Source organism: Esox lucius, chromosome 12 (assembly GCF_011004845.1).
Source record: "Esox lucius isolate fEsoLuc1 chromosome 12, fEsoLuc1.pri, whole genome shotgun sequence".
NCBI lineage: Eukaryota > Metazoa > Chordata > Actinopteri > Esociformes > Esocidae > Esox > Esox lucius.
Genome location: NC_047580.1, coordinates 13,512,024 through 13,532,531, shown reverse-complemented (window position 1 = coordinate 13,532,531; position 20,508 = coordinate 13,512,024). Strand labels below are relative to the sequence as shown.

Below are 20,508 nucleotides of genomic sequence, written 5' to 3'. Positions count from 1 at the left end.
TGTTGCAAGGATCTGTACACAATTCCTGGAAGCTGAAAACATCCCACTTCTTGCATGGCCAGCATACTCACAGGACATTTCACCCATTGAGCATGTTTGGGATGCTCTGGATTGGCGTATACGACAGCGTGTCCCGGGTCCTGCCAATATCCAGCAACTTCGCACAGCCATTGAAGAGTAGTGGACCAACATTCCACAGGCCACAAACAACAACCTGATCAACTCTATGCGAAGGAGATGTGTTGCACTGCGTGAGGCAAATGGTGGTCACACCAGATACTTACTGGTCTTCGGACCCCCCAAACCCCCAAATACAGTGAAACTGCACATTTTAGAGTGGCCTTTTATTGTGGCCAGCCTAAGGCACACCTGTGCAATACTCATGCTGTCTGATCAGCATCTTGATATGCCACACCTGTGAGGTGGATGGATTATCTCTGCAAAGGAGAAGTGGACAGATTTGTGAACAATATTTGAGAGAAGTAGGCCTTTTGTGTACATAGAGAAAGTCTTAGATCTTTGAGTTTAGCTCATGATAAATGGGGGCGAAAACAAGTGTTGCATTTATAATTTTTTTCAGTGTAGATTAACATACATTTCTTTAGATCATACCGTTTATTATTCTTATCTGCACTGTTGCGGAGTATAGAAACTAAGCTCTTCATAAAACGTAAACACTTTGAACAGATAAAGGTAACTTAATTCAACGACTGACACTGAAATATTAATACATTGCAATCACTTACTTTCCAAAAATAAACAGAAATGCAATTTCAGTCAGGACAAAATAAGTACACCCATAGCTTCAATAATGTTACAATAATAAAAGTGTCTGCTGCATGATGTAAATGTGAAATCCATGACTGACTTCATGATGGCAGGTTAGCCCGGCCCTGACGCATGAATGCCACCCCAAACCATAACGCAACTTCTCTTTGCTCTTTCTCTGTTTTAAGTGGAATTATAGTAAATCGGTATAGGTAAGGAATAAGGCACAAGCGGGTTTGGTATATGGTCATGGTCCCACGACTAAGAGCTTAAGCGTGATGCAATTATCACAAACCTCAGAGAAACCTCTTATAAACCAGTTACCAATCTAGTTAGACCTGGATGGCTCTGTGCATGTCTGGCTGACTTTGGCAGTATATGTAGAACTGGTTACCTTAATATACCTCTGCATCATGCCTGCTCCAGATTTGGCTGATATTGCTACAGTTGTTCTGGCCCTTGGGAGTTGATTTTGTGTTTTTTACCATTGTGCATGTTTTTAAATGACCTGTTTTGTATACGCATTTCTGTGTTTTTCAATGTTATTTCTCATCTGAAAATTGGAGTGCAATGATTCCTTGAATGTATTATTATTTCCAAACTAATTTGAGCGCAATGTTCAGAAAGCATTTTGTTAATATTTGAGCAATGGTGCATTTTGGAATGCTGTATTAAAAATGGGCAAGGATTTATTCAATCTCCTAAACAGATTTTCAAGTCGAGCACAATCTTACAGACTACAAAAGATATCTGTGGTGGATGACAGAATAATTATTTCCCAGGTCAATAAAAAAACCTTCTTGGCCAGATCAATAAACCCTCCGGGATTTAAAAGAAAGATAGGAAGGGAGGAGTAATGAGAAGGTGAGCAACTGCTTATGATCCAAAGCATACCACCTCTTCTGTGAAGCATGGTGTAGGAAGTGTTATGGCACCTCTTACAGACTCTACTTCATTTGGTATTTTTGTACTCTGTGTTCTCTATGTGTAACTGTATGCTGTCCTGCACGTTTGCACTTTGTCTTGCCGTTGCAAATGAGAATCTGTTCTCAATCGGCCTTGGCCTGGCCTGGTTAAATAAAGCTTAAATTAAAACATTTAAAAAACTCTTCTGTGAAGCATGATGGAAGAAGTGTTAAGGCATGGGCATGTATGGCTGCCAATGATGTGACTGTAGAAAAAAGCACCTGTCAATCACCTGACCTGCATGGATGCTTTTGCTGAGACAAGCCTGAAGGCAAAAGGCACAAAGAACAAGCAGGAACTGTAGGAGGTTGTTTCCACATATGGGGAGGGGGATTATCCAGTGATATACATTCAAACATGGCTTGACTGGTGACCCCAGGCCTTCATGGAGGCTCCAAGAGATATTTGGGACAGAAAGTGTTATCTCAGGAACCCTCTCTCCTCCAACTGGTAGTTATTCTAGTAGAATGGTGATAGGAAAAACTATTAGATGCGCCTGTATACATTGCATAAAAAGGACATGTAAATTACACCTGCCCAATAATGGCTGATCGTCTGGGCTGTGGTAGATGGGCCATCATTTGGAGTTTCAATACCTGGATCTAGATCTTTAATGCAGACTCCACCCCTCATACAAGGTTTCCGAGCAGAACATTGCCCAAAGCACCACACTGCCTTTGCCGGCTTGCCCTTCCCATAGTGCATCCTGGTGCCATGTGTTTTCCAAGTAAGTGACACACACCCGGCCATCCACATGATATAAAAGGAAACGTGATTCATCAGATCAGGCTCCGTGGTCCAGTTCTGATGCTCATGTGTCCATTGTAAGCGCTTTCGGCAGTGGACAGGGGTCAGCATGGGCAACTTGACTGGTCTGTGGCTACTTAGCCCCAAACGCAACAAACTGCGATGCATTGTGTGTTCTGACACCTTTCTATCAGTACCAGGATTAATTAATTAATATGAGCTACATTAGCTCATCTGTTGGATCGGACCACAGAGGCAAGCCTTCACTCCCTACATGCATCAATGGCCGCCCATGACCCTGTCGCCGGTTCACCGCTTTTTTTTTCCTTGGACCACTTTTGATCTGCAGACTGGGAACACCACACAAGGGATGCCGTTTTTGGAGATGCTATGACCCAGTGGTCTAGCCATCACAATTTGTCCCTTGTCAAAGTCGCTCAGATCCTTAAATCCATTTTTCCTGCTTCTAACACATCGACTTTGAGGACAGAATATTCACTTCCTGCCGAATATATCCCACCCACTGACAGGTGCCATGATAACGAGATTATCAGTGTTATTTACTTCACCTGTCAGTGGTCATAATTTTATGGCTGATCGGTTTGTGTGCGTTTTGTCCGTGTACACTTCAAACCATTAACTAGATTCTAACTACTTAAACACTAGCTTGCTTGGCAATCTTATGTTACACAAGGTATGGTTTGGAATAACCATTTTTATTGCATATCTCGTCTGTGGTATGACTAACCAAGCGTGTCAACACTTTTTGTGAAGTTGTTCTAGATTAGTTCCGCAGGACAAGTAGGTTTCCAAGGTTTAGCCTTCGGCACACAAGGTAACAGCTAGCTTGCTTTGTACTCTAGCTAACATTACACAACGTGTTTGAGTTGCTATTTTTCTAGCCAATCGTGCCTTTCGTGGGATATATAATGGAGTGAAACATATTTTAGGCTAGTAGCACCAGACATCGATGCATGAGCAACACCTGTAGTAAGCCAGCCACAACATTGAAATTCTAGTTTTGCCTTCAAAATTAAAGTACCACATCCTGCTTGGATATAAATTCATTTCGTTTTTATTTAAACTTAAATACAGGTTGTCTCATTGTAATGAATCTCTTTTTTTTCAAAAGAGAACTGTTTTGATCAAGACACTGGATTGAATAAGTATTTACATATTATGGATGTCAGGAATGTGACTTATGCAATAGTATTGAGAAAATAACGTTCTGACCAAGGGATGGTGGTGGATTTACGACAATTCTAACATGACAGTAAATTCACGTTTCAAGGGAAAATATGGACAGCAGCTCGTTTTGAAGTTCCATATCAGTTGCGGTGTATAAAAGTTTCCATATTTAGTGAAGTTTTCTCTAGAGGTGTATGCTAATTTCGTTGGACTGGCAGAGTAAATACTCGGGAAGACGCGGAATTTGTTGAGCGTGTATACAGCGATTACTAATTATTTGAGAAGTACTGTTTATACTATAGTTAGCACTGGAAATCGTAATGGCTCCTTTTAGACCACAATCTATATTGTACTTGGTGTTGATATAGATTCACCTGATGGTAAGTGACTAGCTACTTTGCAAATGGAGTTCAGCCTTAGTCATAGTTCCTTACCCATCATACATTGCAGTTTAATTCTCTTGGGCACAGCCCATGTTTCCAAGTTGTTATATTATACAGCCAGATACACCTATGGGTGAGTGAAGCTTATTATGAAAAATAAACGGTCATTACATTATTCTTTTTTATTTTATTCTTTTACTAACACAGGAAGTAGGCCTAGAGCTATGCTATGCTAGCAACAGCAGCATATGATTGCTTTGTCAAGCTGAACCTTGAGTCTTTTGTAGTCTTCACTGCTGAAAAACAAGTGTGTACCCACTGTCACAGATCTGGCAGCAGTCATGCGAGGTAGGGTCAGGCGCAAAACATTTGAGCTGAATCTAACCAATGCCACATTATCAATAGCATTGACAACTTGTGTAGAAAAACAATGTCCCTCTGTTCAGTACTTCACAACTGTTACGGAACGATACCGCGCAAATCCACACTCGTGAACATCCCGCGAGGATTGGGTAACGTTATCGAAAGCAGCTAACTAGCTAGTACTAGCTCTATTTTTGCCCACTGCAACATCTGAAAACAAAAGGTAAGACACGACATAGTGGGGTTTTCTTGCGAACGGGGTGCGGAAGTCCAATTTTCTATAGCTCTGTGACGTAAAAAAATATCAGATATCAAGCAACAACACACAACAAAGCCATCTAGCAACTGAACATAAACGCTGGGCGGTCCGCGGTAAATTGCGTGCGGTACTGCTCCCACGACGTAGCTAGCGCTCGGTTTCTGTGCGTGAACTGTGACACTTACCGTACTGACTGTAAAGTCGACATCCTATTTGATGGTTCAAGTAATATTGTGAAATATATGGGTTAAGTGTTAGTGGTTATCACTACCGTTATCTACATGCATTGTTTGGGCCTAATATGGTTGTCAAAAAGCTAGCTAACCTACCAGGTAGAATTAAAATTTATGTTCATGGATTTTTTTTAAGTCGTCAATACCCGGCCTTAGTTACAAAAATGTAAAACGGTAGCACAACAAAACATGCCATGGTACTTTAATCAAATTTCAGCGGAAGTACAGCATATACTCCATTGAATTCGCGTTAACAGGTCTATACCGAGTGTACATTACACACATTGAATTATGGTACATTAGTTGTTTAGAATGTGCGATGATGCGGATTGGCTGATAGCCATACAAGCAGTAGTGCACGACGGGTTGTGGTTTATGGCTAATAAACCACGGCTAAACTACACAGTGCTTTTTGTCGAGGCTGATGTGTTAACACACGTTTCAGACCAAACCTGACCACGTTTTTACTCTTCTAGGAAGAACCCTTCCCACTAAGGTGACAGATGGGCCCAAACCATGCAAGGAAAATGCCCTACACAGAATTAGACTCCGGAGCCTCTCATTGTAGGGATTAAGCATTCAGGCCTGTACCATTTTGTGTGTAACCCACAAATGCATTCAACCCACTTGTTGAGAATATGGTGAAGGATGACTCATCTGACCATATCGCTTATTTTCTATGTCTCTTTAGATCAGTGTCTATGGTTTTTACACCATTGTACTCTTAAATGTGCATTTATCTTTGTAATGAGGGGTTTATGCGCTGCTACCCTACTATAATATGCCTCTATGTGTTCTCAATGGACTGTTCTTGCTGACAATCTGATCAGGTCCTGCATTGACATTCTCAGTCACTTGGGAAAGCGTTGGTCTTCTGTTTTTCCCTTACATGTTGCAATAATGTACAAGGAGTGATTCCTTCTTCAAGATCACTTTTACCCTGTACAAATATCCCACTTTACCACCTCCAAAGCAACCCCAGATTATCAAATTGCCTTCATCATGCTTGACCGATTGTGTCAAGCACTCCTCCAGCATCTTTTTCATTTGGTCTGCGTCTCACAAATGTTCTTTGGGTTCCGAACACCTCAAACATAGATTTGTCTGTCCATATCACTTTTTCCAATCTTCCTCTGTCCAGTGGCTGTGTTCTTATGGCCATCTTAATCTTTTCTTTTTATTGGCCATTCTGAGATATGGCTTTTCTTTGCAACTCTGCCTAGATGGCCAGCATCCTGGAGTCGCCACTTCACTGTTGTCGTTGACTGGTGTTTTGCAGGTACTATGTAATGAAGCTGCCAGTTGAGGACCTGTGCATGTGTTTCTCAAACTAGACACTAATATATTTGTCCTATTGTTTCTTGACAATTTCTTGCATGGAATAGCCTTCATTCCTCAGAACAAGAGGAGACCGACGAGTATCAAGAGAGAGTTATTTGTTTCTGGGCATTTTGAGCCAATAATTGAACCTACAAATGCTGATGCTCCAGGTACTCAACTATTCTAGAGGCCAGATTTATTCCTTCTTCAATCAGCAACATAATTGCATAAGGGTTTTCTAATGATCAGTTAGCCTTTTAAAATTTTGAAGTTGGTTTAGCAAACACAACGTGCCATTGGAACCCAGGACTGATGGTTGCTGATAATGGGCCTCGGTACCCCTATGTAGATATTCCATAAAAAATGTTTAGTTTCTAGCTACAATAGTCATTTACAACATTAATAATTTATACACTGTTTCTGATCATTTCAAAGTTATTTTAATGGACAAAATTGTCCAGCTTTTCATCTAGATGACCCCAAATCTTTGAATGGTTGGCTGTTGTGTATACATTTGTGCTCAAAGTTTGCATATTCTTGGAGAATTGGTAATCTATGTACCATTTGTAAAGACAACATGTGTGCAGCCAAAATACTTATTTTATTTCTTATGGAATTCACATTCAACTGTAGTTCATAACAGAATGGCACAATCATAAAACAAAACATGGCAACAAAGAAAAAGATTAACTGACCCCTGTTCCAAAGTCTGCATACCCTTAGTTCTTAATACTGTGTATTGCCCACTATAGCATCAATGACTGTGCAGTCTTTTGTAATAGTTGTCTATGAGGCCCCGAATTCTTGCAGGTGGTATAGCTTCCCATTTGTCTTGGCAAAAGTCTTTGGTCGACTTGCATGGACTGCACATTTGAGATCACCCCAGAGTGGCTTGATGATATTATGGTCAGGAGACTGTGATGGCCACTCCAGAACCTTCACTTTTTTTCTGCTGTAACCACTAGAGGGCCTACTTGGCCTTGTGCTTAGGGTCATTGTTGTGCTGGAAAGTCCAAGAGTGTCCCATGCACAGCTTTCGTGCAGAAGAATGTGAATTGTCTGCCCGTATTTTCTGATAACATGCTGCATTCATCTTGCCATACATTTTCACAAGATTCCCTATGCCTTTAGAGCTCACAGACCCCCATCAGTGAGCCACCACCATGCTTCACAGTGGGGATGGTTTTCTGTTCACTATAGGCCTTGTTGACCCCTCTCCAAACATAGCACTTATGGTTGTGACCATAAAGCTCTATTTTGGTCTAGTCTCGGCACAAATTAATGTGCCAGAGGCTGTGAGGCGTGTCAAGGTGTTGTAAGGCATATTGTAACCAGGCATTTTTGTGGCATTGGTTCAGTAAAGGCTTCCTTCTGGAAACTCGACCATGCAGCTCATTTTTGTTCAAGTTATGTGTTATTGTTTCCCTTAAAACAAACATTTTCCAGGGCAGCCAGTATTTCTCCTGGGGTTACCTGTGGGTTTTTCTTTGTAACAATTCTTCTGGAAGTTTTTGCTAAAATCTTTCTTGGTCTACCTGACTTTGGCTTGGTATCAAGAGAGGCCCCTGAATTTTCCACTTTTTAATAAGTGATTAAAGAGTACTGACTGGCATTTGCTAGGCTTTGGATTTCCATCTTTATAAAGTTTCATTACCTTGTTATGCAGGTCTTTTGACAGTTATTTTCTGCTCCCCATGGCTCAGTATCTAGCCTGCTCAGTGCAGTGAGAGCTAACAAACTTATTGACAATTTATACACAGACACTAATTGCATTATGATTCTGTTCTTATTATGATTTAAAAAGGAGCCAAACAACTGTATGATAATTCATATTTTCAAAATCAATGCCAAAATGTAACAATTTCCGCCAGGGTATGCAAACTTATGAGCACAACTGTGTGTGTGTGTGTGTGTGTGTGTGTGTGTGTGTGTGTGTGTGTTTGGGCTGACTATCCTTGGGCACATGCAAGCAAAAAAATGGATAATGTGCGACTGTCAAAAACAATGTATTATTCATAGTTCTCATGTCAGTACAGCCTTTAGGCCGGGGAACAAACTGAGAAGGGCAATGCAACTCACCCTGGCAGGAATCAAAAAAACATTCCCAACAAGAGCTGAGCAAACTTAGTGTTTCCTGGCCAATCTGCAGCCGTCAGTGATTGCTAGTGTAGGTTGTTGGGGCACCTGGGTGACATACAGCCTGGGCTTTGTAAAGGGGGAGAGTAGGGCTTTCCGCTATTGAGCCTAGTAAAAACAGGATTAATGCTCTTGTACGAAGACGGTGTCGATAGTCAAGGCACCTTGGCCCACTAGGGTTCTTGGCACTCTACCCGTATCAGCTCACTTCCTCCCTTCAGCCCGTGTCTTCAACCGTGAAATGGAGCGCAAACAATCAGTGAATTCAGCTGCAATTAATTAGACATACCTGATCCCCACCTCACTGGAGCGGTTGGTCTGGCTTTCCTTAGGCTGGCCACTGAGCTTCCACTATATATGTATGTATATTAGGTTTTTATTCAGATTTCAAAAGGCTCCTACCAAAGAATGTGCCTTGACTACCTTACCACCTTCACAATACACACCATTTATGGAAATATTTGCCTGGCCAGAAATGTCAGAAGATGTATATATGCAACCATGGTGTTTTCAACTAAATTAAATGATCATGCTTTCAAGGTAGATGACCATTCAGAATATCCCAAGTTGAGGGAAGGAACATGTACTCTTGAATCACTACTACGCTATTGTGTATTTTTATTACACAGTGTGACGTGAACCTCCCTCATGGCATCGTCTGAGGTCAATGTTCATGTGGAGGAGGTGGTAGTCGTGACAACGCCAGATGGAGCAGAGGAGGGCTCGGCTTCGGAGGTGGTGAAGACTGTGCTGGTGGCCACAGAGCTGACCCATGCAGGGTGAGTGGCGATAGACAACCGCCGGAGCTATGGGTGTTGATGAAGTCCCAGGAAGACTTCCAAGCCAAGGTAGTCTTTGAACTCAATCTACCCCCTACCCCCCCCACACAACCACACACACACACCTCTGTCCGTTGAGTCATAGATCTGCCATGCTTTGTTACAGAATCATTTTATTTATCTTATGGATTGCTTTTCAAACATGTTATTGAAGGTAACATGTAAGAATCTGGATGTTGTTGGGTGAGGGTCTTCCACAGCTTTAGATGATAAGCGGTTTGGATTTGAACATACAGTGGGGAGAACAAGTATTTGATACACTGCAGGTTTTCCCACTTACAAAGCATGTAGAAGTCTGTAATTCTTATCATAGGTACTCTTCAACTGTGAGTGACGGAATCTAAAACAAAAATCCAGAAAATCACATTCTATGATTAAGTAATGAATTTGCATTTTATTGGATGACATAAGTATTTGATACATCAGAAAAGCAGAACTTAATATTTGGTACAGAAACCTTTGTTTGCAATTACAGAGATCATACATTTCCTGTAGTTCTTGACCAGGTTTGCACACACTGCAGCAGTGATTTTGGCCCACTCCTCCATACAGACCTTCTCCAGATCTTTCAGATTTCGGGGCTGTCGCTGGGCAATACAGACTTTCAGCTCCCTCCAAAGATTTTCTATTGGGTTCAGGTCTGGAGACTGGCTAGGCCACTCAAGGACCTTGAGATGCTTCTTATGGAGCCACTCCTTAGTTGCCCTGGCTGTGTGTTTCGGGTCATTGTCATGCTGGAAGACCCAGCCACAACGCATCTTCAATGTTCTTACTGAGGGAAGGAGGTTGTTGGCCAAGATCTCTCGATACATGGCCCAATCCATCCTCCCCGCAATACGGTGCAGTCGTCCTGTCCCCTTTGCAGAAAAGCATCCCCAAAGAATGATGTTTCCACCTCCATGCTTTACGGTTTGGATGGTGTTCTTGGGGATGTACTCATCCTTCTTCCTCCTCCAAACACGGCGAGTGAAGTTTAGACCCAAAATCTCTATTTTTGTCTCATCAGACCACATGACCTCCTCCAAATCCTCCTCTGGATCATCCAGATGGTCATTGGCAAACTTCAGATGGGCCTGGACATGCGCTGGCTTGAGCAGGGGGACCTTGCGTGCGTTGCAGGATTTTAATCCATGACAGTGTAGTGTGTTACTAATGGTTCTCTTTGAGACTGTGGTACCAGCTCTCTTCAGGTCATTGACCAGGTCCTGCCGTGTAGTTCTGGGCTGATCCCTCACCTTCCTCATGATCATTGATGCCCCACGAGGTGAGATCTTGCATGGAGCCCCAGACCGAGGGAGATTGACCGTCATCTTGAACTTATTCAATTTTCTAATAATTGCGCCAGCAGTTGTTGCATTCTCACCGAGCTGCTTGCCTGTTGTCCTGTAGCCCATCCCAGCCTTGTGCAGGTCTACAATTTTATCCCTGATGCCCTTACACAGCTCTCTGGTCTTGGCCATTGTGGAGAGGTTGGAGTCTGTTTGATTGAGTGCGTGGACAGGTGTCTTTTATACAGGTAACGAGTTCAAAAAGGTGCAATTAATACAGATAATGAATGGATAACAGGAGGGCTAGTTAAAGAAAAATGAACAGATCTGTGTGAGCTGGAATTCTTACTGGTTGGTAGGTGATCAAATACTTATGTCATGCAATAAAATGCAAATTAATTATAAAAAAAATCATACAATATGATTTTCTGGATTTTTGTTTTAGATTCCTTCTCTCACAGTTGAAGTGTACCTATGATTAAAAAGTACAGACCTCTACATGCTTTGTAAGTAAAAAAACACTGCCGATTTTGCAGGTTATCAAATACTTGTTCTTCCCAATGTGTTCTGAGCTGTGGGAGGATTGATGTTGTGTCCTGGCATGGAGAGACAATATACCTGATGCAGTGTTTTCAAAAGTATTCCGCCCTTAGATTTTTCCACATTTTATTGTGTTACAACATGAAATAAATGGATATAATCAGCAGCAGATTGTTGCTGATTAACACAAGATCAGTCCACAATGTCAAAGGGACAAATGTTTAACATTTATTACAAATACAAAACTAACTGGAAATAATTGTATTCACACCATGTTAGTCAATCATTGCTAGAGGCTCCTTTGGCAGCAATCATAACCCTAACCCTGTTAGGATAAGTTTCTACCAGCTTTGTGCATTTGGACATTTTTTACTCATTCTTAGCGAAATTGCTCACGAATTGGGTGATGACCTTTGGATGGGGACCTCCAAGGGGAGGTGAATTCTTATGAACCAATCTGTGGGCCGCTTGTCGTTTTGGATGTGCACAGCTCCTACTCCGTAGGTAGGCTGAATCGTCTGACACCCCCTGGGTGATGATCTGGTGGAAGTAATAACGACCACATCCCTTCAGCAGTACTTTGGAAAAGCACCCTATCTGGTGAGCCTGTGCGTTGGTTAGGTGTTGCCAAGTTTCATTCCGGTCATATAAACTAGGTAGGCAAAACAAATATCTATTTACTAGCATTAACTAATCCTGCGGTTTCGTAGGTCTTTCAAGGCCTCCTGAAAGCGCCATGGCAACAGCACAACACAGAGTTTTTCCTTGTCAGGTTGCTGGTGGTCAGTAGGTTTGTAATCATGTGGGACTGTAGCCCCTATCTATCCACTGATTATTTATTTTTTTGGTTAGGTAACATCTCACTGGGATTTATGTACTCATTCAAGTTTTCTTCTGCCATTCAGAGAGGATATTGCAGATGGAAGCATGGAGCCAGAAACCAACACCATCACCACTATGTCAAAAGAGGCTGTTATAGGTAAGGTTTGAATGTACAAAACACTCATCCATTCAAAATTCAAATTGTTTAATTGGCCATCCACAATGGCTTTTTTTACAATTTCAACAACAAACCCCCTTCATAGCATTGTCTCCCAGAGCAATGTGCAGATGTTCACTCAGTGTTACAACAATGCGTGTTTTGAAACGATCAAACGTTTTGTGCCTGAGCAGTAAAGCTGTCAGAAGAGATGGATGTGGAGGCTGATGTGGTGTACCCCATCACCTGTGGAGATGTGAAGGCCACCTTGGTCTGGAAGAAGTTTGTTTGCCCTGGCATCAATGTTAAATGTGTCCAAGTATGTTGGATTTAAATCACTTCAGCCATTTTCCAGTGTTTTTCAGTCGTTTTGTATAATCATTTAATCATTTATTGGCCCCATGATATGTACACATTTCATTCACATTTTACAAACATTGCTGAATGTTTCTGGAGCAATTAAATGTTTTTTAGGAATGTCCATGTTGCAACATATTTTAGTGTTTCAGGTTTTATTAATGTTATTGATGGCAGATACATTTGTCAGATTAATCAAAAGTTTACTTTGACATTAACCTCTCTAGTCCTTAGGTAACTGAAAAAGTGTCAAAATGAATCGAGTGTTTGTGTGGATGCTAATTATGTTAGCTAGCAGACTGCAAGGTCTACTTGATAAAAATACATTTGATGGTGAATAGCTATAAAACAAGCACATTTCTTCAAATTGAGGATATCATTTTAGCGAAAAGAAATTGCGCTTTAAATTTGCTTGCTTATGCAATGCTGAAGAAATTAGCTAAATCTAGGGTTGATTTACAACATTGTATATTGTCACAAAAATGTTTTCTACTGGTAAAAACCTTAAGGGCATCTATCTGTGTTCCAGTTTAATGAGCATCTCATCAGTCCTAAGGAGTTTGTCTATCTGGCCGGGAAATCGACACTGAAGGACTGGAAAAGGGCCATTCGTGTGAATGGCACTATGATCAGGTCTGAGGCTTTGAATGGATGCACACCAGTGTTTAGCTGTTTATTATTTGAACCACTATTTGTGGTCCTTCATGCAAATAATTTTGTAGAATCCTGTTTCTTCTCTTTGACAGTCTGCTCTAACAGAAGTTAAATTTGGAATGTTTATGTAGGACTTCAGTTACAAGATTTATTGCCCTAGTTATTAACCCATTTCCTCAATTGTCAGGTGTTGTGCAGTTCTCAAATGCACCACAAGATGGCACTTTAGTATAAAATGTGATATACAGTGCATTGATCGGGATATCCTGGGTTGTGTTTATGAGCCAGCAAACAGAAAATGGTTACAGGAAAAAGTGCGCATGCTTTACTAGTCCAGTTAGAAATACTGAATCCTACTCTTAGCCCAGCGCTCATTTTATTGCCTTGCCTTGTAGCACTTGCCTAGAGACTCCTTGTCCAGGCTTGGGTGCCTGTGAGCTTAATTGAGAGCCTGACAGTGCTTTCTTTCCAGTGTATAATGATACTGGTCTAGACATCCTTATTGAGCCATCAGGCTTGATAAGATTCCAGAACAGTATTGGATGTGCTTCAGAAGACACATTACATTGAATATCATTGAATATCCCACCTTTCCTGGAAATTGATGAGATGAAGCAGGGCTTCAGAGTTGGATATCATGTCATTGGGGGGAAACACTGGATAAAGATAAAAGAAAAAAGGAAAATCTCCCATTGAAGTGAGCTGGCTACATGGTAAACTATATTGGTTAATGATGGTATGTGAAGTCCACTGAAATTACTTAATCAGACTCTTAACATGACAGCATTGAGTATGTAACTGTCCATTCGCTTAATCCCATTGAAAACATGTGGCTTTATTTTAGGAGGGGAATCCACAGCCCCTGACCTTCCCATGAATCATTAACTAATTTATAATCCACATTTTGGAAAATTACAATATAGCTCATCCATGTTTTTTTTTAATATAGGCTTTTCTGCTAATCTTTATTGAATGTGACAATCATTTTGGAATTGACTAACAGGAAGCACTTTCTTTACCGGTGTATTTGTGTTCGTAATTGGTGATGGACTGCCTATAAAGAAGTTTTAAACCCAGTGGATTTCACGCTAAACCTCACAGTAGGATCAGCTTGTAAAGGGCCTCCTTCAGACTCTAACCGGGGTGTATTGGTGTCCCTCTTCTGTGCATAGTTCCAAGGCATCCCACTCCATGCTTTCAGTTCAACGCCTCAGTTCCCCCCTAGTGGTTAAAGGATTTACATCCCCATCCTTAGAAGCACATAGAAGACCCTGTTGGCCATTTACATTCTACTGCATTTACCCTTTTTTGTAAGATAGTAATCTTGTTGCTGTATTATTCTGTGTTCTCACTTGGTTTATATCTTTTCTTGGTCCAGTATTTCCTCATTTAATTAGATATCATACATCATAAATTATTTACCATGTAGCCATACTAGCCAACTACTTTGCAGTAGGTGAATTTGTCACTCTGATCTTGTGTTACACATGCTGCACATTTGCAAACATTTCAAAACAAGGGGGTATGAAGACTTATTGGACAATCACCGTAAGACAATAAGACAAATTGAGCGTTATTTAATTCCAAGGTCTTGTGGCAATGCATATGTTAAGTCTGTTCACCAGATCGCTGTACTATTTGTCTTTGAATTGCTTCCAAGTATTTGGCGTCCAATCTATTATGTTTATGTAAGGGGGTGCACATTGTTTACTTTGTATAATATACCCACAGGAAAATCATGGACTCCGGTGAGCTGGATTTCTACCAGCACTCTAAGGTGTGTTCCAACACCTGCCGTAGTACCAAGATTGACCTGGTGGGCTCCAGGGTTTCACTCAGCAGCCAACAGTCCACTGAATATGTCCCTGTCACCACTTCCTCAGCTGATGGTAAACACACACACACACACATACACACACACACACACACTAAAAGAAAGCATCTCTGGATTTAGTTGATCAGGTACTCATAGCCACAGTGTGGTGTCTGCCCCACTAGCAGTACTTTAGGTAGATTAAGGTTTGACCAGAGATGGTAAGCACCACTGGAAGTGGGAATTATCCACACAGTTATATTCGCCATGTTCCCTCAAACCCCTGTCACTTGTGGAAAGAATAGTGTAACATCTGAGTGTGTTCAAAGCTTATGACCCTGTCCTCCTAGTGAACGGGTCCCCAACCACAGTCCCATCCGAAGCATTATCAGACGACACCACTGAGTGGGTGACTGCCATAGGAGGTGAGTGGGAACTCTTTAAGGTCTGGTTTTAACCGGACTTCTTTCAAGCTGAAAATGTTGATTCTGATGATGTTACTTATTTCAGCAAATTTAATTAAATCATGCAAAAGTTATCTTGTGCTGTGTGTCAGTAACCTATAGATTTGTGCTGTAACCTGACCGATGATCTATGTACCAAAACAATGCAATTCATTTGTCAGACACAAGGTTTATGTCAGGAATACATGTTTTCTCTTGCTGTGGCGGCTATGGTTTTGACTTCTTGGAGCACGTGGTAAAATGAACGCAGCGGAAAGCACAAGTGTGTTACCAATTTAGTTGGCTGATATATTGGTGCATCCCTACTTGTGTACAAATGTTCTGCAGAAGTTATTTGTTCAATAAAAGTGCTCAACACTTTGACAGTGCTAATTTTGACCATGTTGTTCACTGACAATGTCTTCATTCCCAACTTATCTGCAAGTTATGTCTGGTCATGTGGTTTAAACAAACTGTAAATACACAGCTTCTGGAGTATTTTGTTGATTTCATAAAAGTGGCAACCTGATGTGTGTTCCAGAGGACTCTGTGACATTCTGGAGGGGTCTCAAAGAGGCAGGGCTGTTGGAGGAGGTGGTGGAGGACTTCCAGAAGGAGATCCAGGAGGTGTTGAAGGGCATGCAGAACCGAATCACAGAGCCTCCACTGGAGGTCAACGGTCAGTTTGGTCTTTAAGTAATAGTAAAGCCTAAGTAGAGGGGAGTTATGTAATTATTTTTTATGTTCTTAAAGTTTTAGGTTTTACAAACCTTTAGGTTAAGGGACTCTGCTGATGATTCTGCTTGTTTGGTTTGGGCTGAAACTGTTTTTTAATTCCAATGTTTCCCTATGTCAGTAAACATAATAATGTGGGAGCTGTTGTTTCCCTATGTCAGTAAACATAATCATGTGGGAGCTGTTGTTTCCCTATGTCAGTGAACATAATCATGTGGGAGCTGTTGTTTCCCTATGTCAGTGAACATAATCATGTGGGAGCTGTTGTTTCCCTATGTCAGTGAACATAATCATGTGGGAGCTGTTGTTTCCCTATGTCAGTGAACATAATCATGTGGGAGCTGTTGTTTCCCTATGTCAGTGAACATAATCATGTGGGAGCTGTTGTTTCCCTATGTCAGTGAACATAATCATGTGGGAGCTGTTGTTTCCCTATGTCAGTGAACATAATCATGTGGGAGCTGTTGTTTCCCTATGTCAGTGAACATAATCATGTGGGAGCTGTTGTTTCCCTATGTCAGTAAACATAATCATGTGGGAGCTGTTGTTTCCCTATGTCAGTGAACATAATCATGTGGGAGCTGTTGTTTCCCTATGTCAGTAAACATAATCATGTGGGAGCTGTTGTTTCCCTATGTCAGTAAACATAATCATGTGGGAGCTGTTGTTTCCCTATGTCAGTAAACATAATCATGTGGGAGCTGTTGTTTCCCTATGTCAGTAAACATAATCATGTGGGAGCTGTTGTTTCCCTATGTCAGTAAACATAATCATGTGGGAGCTGTTGTTTCCCTATGTCAGTGAACATAATCATGTGGGAGCTGTTGTTTCCCTATGTCAGTAAACATAATCATGTGGGAGCTGTTGTTTCCCTATGTCAGTAAACATAATCATGTGGGAGCTGTTGTTTCCCTATGTCAGTAAACATAATCATGTGGGAGCTGTTGTTTCCCTATGTCAGTGAACATAATCATGTGGGAGCTGTTGTTTCCCTATGTCAGTGAACATAATCATGTGGGAGCTGTTGTTTCCCTATGTCAGTGAACATAATCATGTGGGAGCTGTTGTTTCCCTATGTCAGTGAACATAATCATGTGGGAGCTGTTGTTTCCCTATGTCAGTGAACATAATCATGTGGGAGCTGTTGTTTCCCTATGTCAGTAAACATAATCATGTGGGAGCTGTTGTTTCCCTATGTCAGTGAACATAATCATGTGGGAGCTGTTGTTTCCCTATGTCAGTAAACATAATCATGTGGGAGCTGTTGTTTCCCTATGTCAGTAAACATAATCATGTGGGAGCTGTTGTTTCCCTATGTCAGTAAACATAATCATGTGGGAGCTGTTGTTTCCCTATGTCAGTAAACATAATCATGTGGGAGCTGTTGTTTCCCTATGTCAGTAAACATAATCATGTGGGAGCTGTTGTTTCCCTATGTCAGTAAACATAATCATGTGGGAGCTGTTGTTTCCCTATGTCAGTAAACATAATCATGTGGGAGCTGTTGTTTCCCTATGTCAGTAAACATAATCATGTGGGAGCTGTTGTTTCCTGCCCTTTCAGACGCGGTGCTGCTGAACAACATAGTGCAAAACTTTGGGATGCTCGACCTGGTGAAGAAGGTTCTGGCCAGTCACAAGAGCCAGATGGACCACTACAGGGAGCAGTATTCACGCAGTCTAGTCGGTCGGTTAGACACAATAACACTCCACTACTGCGTCTTTGTGTTGTTATCTGGACTTCTCTTTTTGTAAATCCTTTTGGTTGTATCTGGTTGAGAAGCCAGTCCTGAAATATTATTGTTTTGCTTCTTGTGTTGTTCTGCTGGTAGCAAATGGAGCTTTCAACTCCAGGCCTGTGGATTCTATTCCCATGGGGTCATTATGAAAATGTATAACATATGTATACTCACTACTGTAAGTCAGCCTGGATAAGAGCATCTGGAAAAAGACTGCAATGCAGTGTAATGACCTAGCTAGTGTATTAATGGAGTAGTTCATGATTTTGTCCCATTATCTACTTCCCAGGTTAACTTGCATAGCATATGTATTAGAGAAGCACCTATATTACAGCTTTTGATGACCCTTTTCTCTCATCGTAGCTCTGGAACAACAGTGTGACGAGCACAGGAAGCGTGCCAAGGAGCTGAAGAACAAATCCCAACACCTCAACAATGTCCTCATGAACCTGAACCCTGTGGCCACGCCCCCCACACCCAAACGCCCGCGCCTCACCCGCGCTGTCTCAGGCCCCGCCCAGATCACCTTGCCCCTCAACCAGTTAACGGCCCTGTCCCCTGGTTGCAAAGTGCTCTCGGTGGGGGGCGCCGCCGCCACCGGCCAGCAGACCTACACGGTGCTGGCATCCCCTGCAAGCGAGCTTGGGCCCGACGCCTCCAATCTGACAGTGCTGTCCACGGCCGCCGCCGTCCAGGAGGGTGCCGCTACAGCCTTCGTCAAGATGGTCAGCCCAGGCTACCAGCTGATCACACTGCCTGCCGCGCTGGGCGTCCAACTACAGGGCTTGGCGGGGGGCACTGCCCCGGGTACCACCACCATCATGGCAGTACCCGCGGGTAACAACTCCCTGCAGGGCACAGCGGAGGACGCCACAGGGGCGGAGACACCGGTTGACGTGAAGGAGGAGGTGGCTTCAGAGACTGAGGTTCAGGAGGTCAGGGAAACGGACGAGAGCTAAAATGTACTCCTGTAGGGTTATTGACATGGCGAGGACTGAGGCTCCATTTGTCCTTGCTGGTTTGGAGTGAAAACTACACTTAAGCGGTGGAAGCTACCGCCTGTAAAGGGTGTTCAGGGGAACTTGTCTGTTAAGCCATTTTCACCATATGTATCTAGTCCTCTGCCCCATTTCAAGAAGTAATGAGTTATTTGGACTAAATGCGTAAAGTGCTTTCCTTTTTCAATGGTTAAACAGATGTATGCAGATGCATTTAAATATCCTAATATAAAAGGTAATGATCTGTACTGTTGCCTTTTATTCAAAACCTCCAAAGTTCTGGAGTGGCCTACAAATTATAAATGTTTGGCTTTGTCCAAATAAATATGGCGGGGAGTTTAATGATGAGTTTTGCTCTTCTCAGATGTTAATTTAGACAGTGCTGTAGCCAGTGCTGTGTTTACATTCTCATTACATTAGGGTCAGTGTACACATCTGTCATTGTCAGAATGTTTTCATTAACTGTATATTACTTTTTGTTGGAGATTAGATAGATAATACATGATGGATTTCCTTATACCGGGTTCTGAATTTATTGAATTGTTTTGATGAACTTATAAGTGAACTGGTTGTTTTTTGCAAGCTTGATAGGTAATATTTTAAATGTTTTCTGTTACTAGCTACCTATCTGGAATTGTAATCATGAATGTAAGTTTTGGATTACCCAATCTTGCTTATTTGATCTGGGTACTATTACGAGGCATTACAAGAAGACAAAAAGGAATATTACTAAGTAAACAACCTCTATTGCAGGATCAATACATTTGAGGTTACAGTCAGTAAATTGACATACAGTTGTGCTCAAAAGTTTATATACCCTTGAAGAATTGGTAATATGTACCATTTGTAAAGAACATGAGTGAGCAGGCAAAACATCTTTTATTTCTTATGGGATTTACATTCAACTGTAGGTCATAAGAGTCCCATGCGCAACTTTCATGCAGAAGATTGCAAATTGTCTGCCAGTATTTTCTGATAATATGCTGCATTCCTCTTGCCATCAATTTTCACCAGATTCCCCGGATCTCACATCAGTGAGCCACCACCATGCTTCACAATAGGGATGGTATTCTGTTTACTATAGGCCTTGTTAACCCCTCTCCAAATTTGTGGTTGTGACCTTTAAAGCTCTATTTTGGTCGTCACTCCAAATTACAGTGTGCCAGCAGCTGTGAGGCGTGTCAAGGTGTCGTCGGGCATATTGTAACCAGGCTTTTTTGTGGCATTGGCACAGTAAAGGCTTTTGTCTGGCAACTTGACCATACAGCTAATTTTTGTTCAAGTAACGTCGTATAGTGCTCCTTGAAACAACCACACAATCTTTTTCCGGGGCAGCCAGTATTTCTCCTGAGGTTACCTGTGGGTTTTTCATTGTATCCCGAACAATTCTAGCACTTTTGACATCTTTCTTGGTCTACCTGACCTTGGCTTGGTATCAAGAGATCCCTGAATTTTCCATTTCTAAACAAGTGTTTGAACAGTATTGACTGGCATTTGAAAGGCTTTTGATATCCTTTTCCATCTTTATCAAGTTACCATTACCTTATTACGCAGGTCTTTTGACAGTTCTTTCTGCTCCCCATGGCTCAGTATCTAGCCTGCTCAGTGCATCCACGTGAGAGCTAACAAACTCATTGACTATTTATACACAGACACTAATTGCAATGTAAAAAGCCACAGGTGTGGGAAATTCACCTTTAATTACCATTTTCACCTGTGTGTTTGTCACCTTGTGTGTCTGTAACAAGGCCAAACATTCAAGGTTATGTAAACTTTTGATC

General features: G+C 41.7%; 1 protein-coding gene across 6 annotated transcripts; it reads left to right on the top strand.

Moving 5' to 3' along the window:
* Positions 1-3,076: 3,076 nt before the first annotated feature.
* On the top strand, positions 3,077-19,246 carry gmeb2 (glucocorticoid modulatory element binding protein 2). 6 transcript variants are annotated; one of them, XM_010875770.3, is made up of 11 exons: positions 3,077-3,175; positions 3,256-3,316; positions 8,993-9,142; positions 11,916-11,989; positions 12,184-12,308; positions 12,876-12,979; positions 14,732-14,889; positions 15,164-15,238; positions 15,798-15,935; positions 17,555-17,677; positions 18,093-19,246. In XM_010875770.3, the coding sequence occupies exons 3-11, from the start codon at positions 9,012-9,014 to the stop codon at positions 18,686-18,688; spliced, it is 1,524 nt and encodes a 507-aa protein (XP_010874072.2). In that variant the 5' UTR covers positions 3,077-3,175; positions 3,256-3,316; positions 8,993-9,011; the 3' UTR covers positions 18,689-19,246. The 6 variants fall into 6 exon arrangements, with proteins under 6 accessions (XP_010874072.2, XP_010874074.2, XP_019907683.2 ...); XM_010875772.3 differs by lacking the exon at positions 3,256-3,316; XM_020052124.2 differs by lacking the exons at positions 3,077-3,175; positions 3,256-3,316 and adding an exon at positions 3,740-4,049.
* Positions 19,247-20,508: the final 1,262 nt, after the last annotated feature.

Excerpts from the sequence above, each read along its gene's own strand:
- gmeb2 (XM_010875772.3), top strand. The coding sequence starts at position 9,012 with ATGGCATCGTCTGAGGTCAATGTTCATGTGGAGGAGGTGGTAGTCGTG. Across the intron at positions 9,143-11,915 it reads ACAGAGCTGACCCATGCAGG|AGAGGATATTGCAGATGGAA; the intron begins GTGAGTGGCGAT and ends TCTGCCATTCAG. Across the intron at positions 12,980-14,731 it reads GTGAATGGCACTATGATCAG|GAAAATCATGGACTCCGGTG; the intron begins GTCTGAGGCTTT and ends ATATACCCACAG.